Source organism: Micromesistius poutassou, assembly GCF_964030765.1.
Source record: "Micromesistius poutassou genome assembly, chromosome: 21".
In the NCBI taxonomy this organism is placed as follows: Eukaryota; Metazoa; Chordata; class Actinopteri; order Gadiformes; family Gadidae; genus Micromesistius; species Micromesistius poutassou.
Genome location: NC_140291.1, coordinates 10,136,244 through 10,141,243, shown reverse-complemented (window position 1 = coordinate 10,141,243; position 5,000 = coordinate 10,136,244). Strand labels below are relative to the sequence as shown.

Below are 5,000 nucleotides of genomic sequence, written 5' to 3'. Positions count from 1 at the left end.
TCAAGAAAGAATTCAGCGGTAGGCGACAGCCATCTTAGTGAGGTCAAAAATCGTAGTGAGGTCAAAATTTCTTGTTCTGTGGTACTAGAAGGAAAAAACTATAGATCTTTGTTTCTTGCCTTTGAATAATCATGGCAATCCATAATGTCTGCCGGTAGGAATCTATAACTAAGTGCTCCTTCCATGAGTACATTTATAGTGGGCGTAGAGGAAAATGTCAATTTATATTTAGTGTGTTTAGCCGATGCTGGATGTATTGTATTGTATTGTATAGTGTATTGTGATTGTGTATGTACTACACTCTTTGTGTAATTATATCGTTGTCTTGTCATCCTGTGTGGCATAACACGAAAATAAACATCATCATCCCCATCATCATATAGTTGCAAATACTACTACCATTATTGTGTGTTTGCACTGTATATCTATATCTCTATATTGTGTTGTTGTGTTCTAAACCTGTTGTGTAGGAGAGAACCTGGCCTTCTGGGAGGGCTGTGAGGACCTGAAGTGGGGGACGGCGGCGACCATGAAAGAAAAAGCCCAGCAGATTTACAAGTAAAAGATGAACAGTATATTTGACACTCAAGGCAGCAGATTCAAGTATTTTGTGTTGTTCAGAGACTAATAAAGTTGATTTATTGATTATTTTGTCAGAACATTTCTGGCAAGGGGGGCTCCGCGATGGATCAACATCGACGGGAAGACCATGGAGGTGACGGTGAAGGGGCTGAAGCACCCCCACAGATATGTGCTGGACGCCGCCCAGACACACATCTTCATGCTCATGAAGAAGGTCAGCGCCTGAGTAGATGTGTGTGTGTGTGTGTGTGTGTGTGTGTGTGTGTGTGTGTGTGTGTGTGTGTGTGTGTGTGTGTGTGTGTGTGCGTGTGTCTGTGTGTGTGTGTGTGTGTGTGTGTGTGTGTGTGTGTGTGTGTGTGTGTGTGTGCATGTGTGTGTGTGTGTGTGTGTGTGTGTGTGTGTGTGTGTGTGTGAGAGCATGGAAACCCGACCCGAGCCCAACGGTATCCGACGGGCTGGGTCGGGTTCGGACAAATATTTAGAAATGATGCTCGGGTTCGGTAGCCTGGAAATCCAAACCCACATCTGAGAAGCTGTAGGGTCTGGCAACGAGTAATGAAAATGACCCAACTCGAGGGGCGGAACCAAGCATGCATTTGAAAATATCACTGCACGCAATTGGATAACACTACGACCAATCTGAAGAATACAAGGGGTTACCAGTGGGGTGACTAACCAATAGATAAGACTTGCCATATAGGATTGGTAAAACTTGGCCCTTTTGGCCCGCCAAAAGGGCCAAAAAAATTTCCAGCAGCTTACAGAGAAACACTTGTATATACAATAAAGAGGTAAATAAAGAAACACTTGTATATACAATAAGAGGTACAAAAAGAGGTATAAAAAAATACAGTATATATATATAAGATAAAACAATAGACTCTTAGCTAAATATAGAAAGTAAACAATAAACTCTTGGCTAAATATACAGTATATATATATATATATATATATATATATATATATATATATATATATATATATATATAAAGTAAACAATAAAGAGAAATAAAAATAAGATTCACAGAAAATAAAGACAAATAAGAAATAAGTGTAGAATATATAATATATAATAAGTGTAGAATAGGACTGTAATTAAATTATTGCACTTAATTGGTGGATTAAGTTATTGCACAGATACACACAATAATAGAATAATATAATTTACAATCAATATACATTTTAAGAGCTGTTTTAAAGTCTTTATGATAAACATTTCAGTGCATGTGTGTGTACATGTTTATGTGTGTGTGTGCGTGTGGGTGTGTTTGTGTTTGTGCGTGTGTGTGTGTGTGTGTGTCAATGTGTGTGCGTTTGTGTGCATGTGTGTGTGTGCGTGTGTGTGTGTGTGCATTACAGGATTCCTTTGGCCGCTACCTCAAGTCTGTGGTGTTTAAAGACACCCAGAAGAATGCCCTCACTCCCGGTGAGCACAAGTTCAGGTGAGTCCCCTTGGTCACAGGACCTTTTCGACCTTATCGTTTATGTAGTGATAGACTGCAGAACGCATGCATCTGAGAAGAGAAACACTGTCTGTTCTCGCACCTCCGTATTCGTCTTCGTTTCTCTATCTCTACCTCACCTCGTCTCCCCAGCTTTCTATGTAGATCTTGGTCTCCTCTCCCTCCTTTGTCACTCATTTACCTTACAGTGAATCAGGACCCATGTCATTAACGATGAGCAGGTCGAGAGGTCAGGCACCATGCAGCATGATGCCTACAGTGGGATAGAACCATCCAGAAACCTTCGTCACTGGGGGTCCAACCCCCTAGCTGCCACCTCTATGCCTCCTCTTCACCGTCGATTACACTTCTCTTGCTCTTCATCCATACGTCCTCCTGCCTCTCCCTCCCTCCCTCCCTCCCTCCCTCCTCCCCCTCTCGCGTCCTTCTCTGACCGTCCCCGCAGCCCGAGCCAGCTGGAGCAGAACGCCAAGAAGCGGCGCCCCAGCCTCAGCCCCATCGCCGTGCGGCAGATGGAGGAGGAGCAGCGGGCCAAGTTGGCGGCCAGCGGCCCCGTGGACATCACGCAGGTCATGAGCAAACTCAGCAAGCAGGGCAAAGAGGGGCCCCCGCCGGCCGGCAAGCGCTGAACGTGCTGGGGGCGCCGCGCAAATGACGGCGCAAATGACGCCATGGCACAAGCGACGCCATGGCGCAAACAATGCCATGGCGCGCGGCACATGGCACTGGCATTCGACACTAGCACTCAGCGCTAGCACGTTGGCCTGCACGTTGGTGTGAGCCAGAAGCTGAACGTGAAGAGGGCCTCTCCGTCTGCTCTTAGGGAAGTGTAGATTGTAATGATGCGCCTTTGCTAGGTTGGTATTGGAACATTTACAGACTTAGTCTTTGCACTTTTTTGTCGTGAAACTGAAAGGGAATAGAACCACCAGGCTTTCAAGCAGTGAGACGCAGCTACAACAGGGATTATAGAGTCGTTTTTTGTTTTAGTATTTATACGCCGCTGCTATCCTGCTTGATACGGGATTCGGGAAGGAAGAGTCAATGATGCAACTTGTTGCACTAACATTCACCAGAATACCAGAATAGCTAATATGGTTAAAAAGCTTTCTGACAAATTGAGAGTCAGAATTGTGTTACGGATTGAATGTAATGTATAGTGACATAAGATACAGTCAGCTGTTTACACAAAGCTGAAGCTAGTCACAGTCACCGCTGCTCACACACCTGTTATCCGACTGTAGCATAGTGCATCAACCCATAATGTTGTGTATGTTGTCTGACACGTGGGCCGTCATACTGTCTGTTTCCACCGATCGTGTCCATCGTCCCACTCATACTCATACTCTCTCTGTTCTCTATGCTTTGCCATCAGAACTACACTAATAAAAGAACAGTCAGAAAAAACATTTGTTTCCTGTCTGTCTCTCATTTTTTGTTTGCTTGTGCCTCTGTCGGTGAATCAACATCTTCCCACATCCTGTCTCCACACATCCATGTCGTCCTGATGTTTGACCTCTGACCAACCCCCCCCCCCTCCCCCTCTGACCTCACAGCTGTGCCGCTTCACCGCCCCTGTCCCCCACCTCTCCGTTTACTCCGGCATCACCGACCCCCCCTCCGCCAACGCCTCGTCCCCGCTCCCCTTCCTCAGCCACTCCCCCACCTGCCCCTCCCCCATCAGCGTGGCCATCGACAGCACCCCCGCCTCGGAGCGCAAGGGGGGGGGGCGCGGCGAGGGAGGGGGGAGGGGAGCGCGGCGCCGAGGGGGACGGCGCCGGCGGGGGCGGTGGCGCCGGCGCCGGGGCGTCAAAGTCCCGCGTGGCTCTGTCGCTGGGGCGCCTGCTGAAGAGAGGCTGCGCGCCCGCCACGGTGTTCGCCAGCCTCTCGCCCAAATGCCCCGCCCCGGCCAGCATGAGCAGTCGCGTGCAGCCAATCAGCACGGACCTGCCCACCCAGGCCCCGCCCAGACGCATCGCCAAGTGAGTAATGAGTGCACGCCCCAGTCTCACGTCAGGTTGGCTCGAGACTGACGAATGCACACGCACACACACACACACACACACACAAAAGAAAAGGTCAATAGTTCAATCCAAAGGTTAAAATGTACAGCAAGTCCGGGGACGATGGCGACGGCCAAAACACAACTTGTGTTTCATAACTTCCTGTCTCCACCAGTTTCCTCCGGATCAAGTGGACACCAACTAGTGTTCCATGACGTTCTCTTCTCCACAGTTTCCTCCAGATCAAGGTAAACACCAACCAGTGTTCCATGACGTTCTCTGTCTCCACCAGTTTCTTCCAGATCAAGGTGGACATTCCCCCGGAGAGCCGCATCTACCCCATCGATTCTGAGGAGGAGGAGGAGGAGGAGGAGGAAGAGCGCAGGAGGAGTTCCCGAGAGGGCGAGGGCACCAAGGAGATCATCTGCCCCTGGGAGAGCCTCACCCCTCAGGACGGGACAGGCTAGTGGACCCCCTCCCCACCACAACGGGAGTTGATGGAGTTATTCATTAATTTATTAATTGGTGAACATATTCATTTTTTCAATGTTTTCCATCAATTTCATAATCTTTTTTCCTGACAGTCCAGAAGCTATTCATAAAAAATGTTGTATATTTCATTTGTGTGAGTAAATGTAGCAATGGTATCTGCCGACAGAAGATTAAAGAATCAGACTCCAGATACAAAGGTAATCAGCATCAAGTCTCCCACTTTTACCATTTCTTCACAGGCACTGAAATGTAGCCTTATTGTCAGCAGTCGCTAGTAACTGAACCAGCAGATCTCATGGAGGTCAGAGACAAGAGTTTAGTCAGATGAAGTAATAGTACAGAACAACCGAGGGCAGTACTATAACAAGCTGTATTTTATTCAAACTTGTTCATAAAGTTATAGTCCGGTAATGATGATGCATCACTAATGCATGACAACTGAAAGTGGACGTTTTTTATT

At 47.5% G+C, this 5,000-nt stretch overlaps 1 protein-coding gene across 1 annotated transcript in view; it reads left to right on the top strand.

The window, feature by feature from the left end:
• The window catches only part of LOC311366485 (regulator of G-protein signaling 9-like), a gene marked incomplete at both ends in the record, with an annotated part of 13,455 nt that extends 8,940 nt beyond the window's left edge, over positions 1-4,515 (top strand). Inside the window, 8 exon segments of the mRNA XM_084485272.1 lie at positions 1-18; positions 471-558; positions 658-796; positions 1,942-2,024; positions 2,491-2,614; positions 3,602-3,783; positions 3,785-4,027; positions 4,341-4,515. The exon segment at positions 1-18 is cut by the window's left edge and continues 98 nt beyond it. Of these exon segments, the coding sequence (XP_084341398.1) occupies positions 1-18; positions 471-558; positions 658-796; positions 1,942-2,024; positions 2,491-2,614; positions 3,602-3,783; positions 3,785-4,027; positions 4,341-4,515 (1,052 nt within the window).
• Positions 4,516-5,000: the final 485 nt, after the last annotated feature.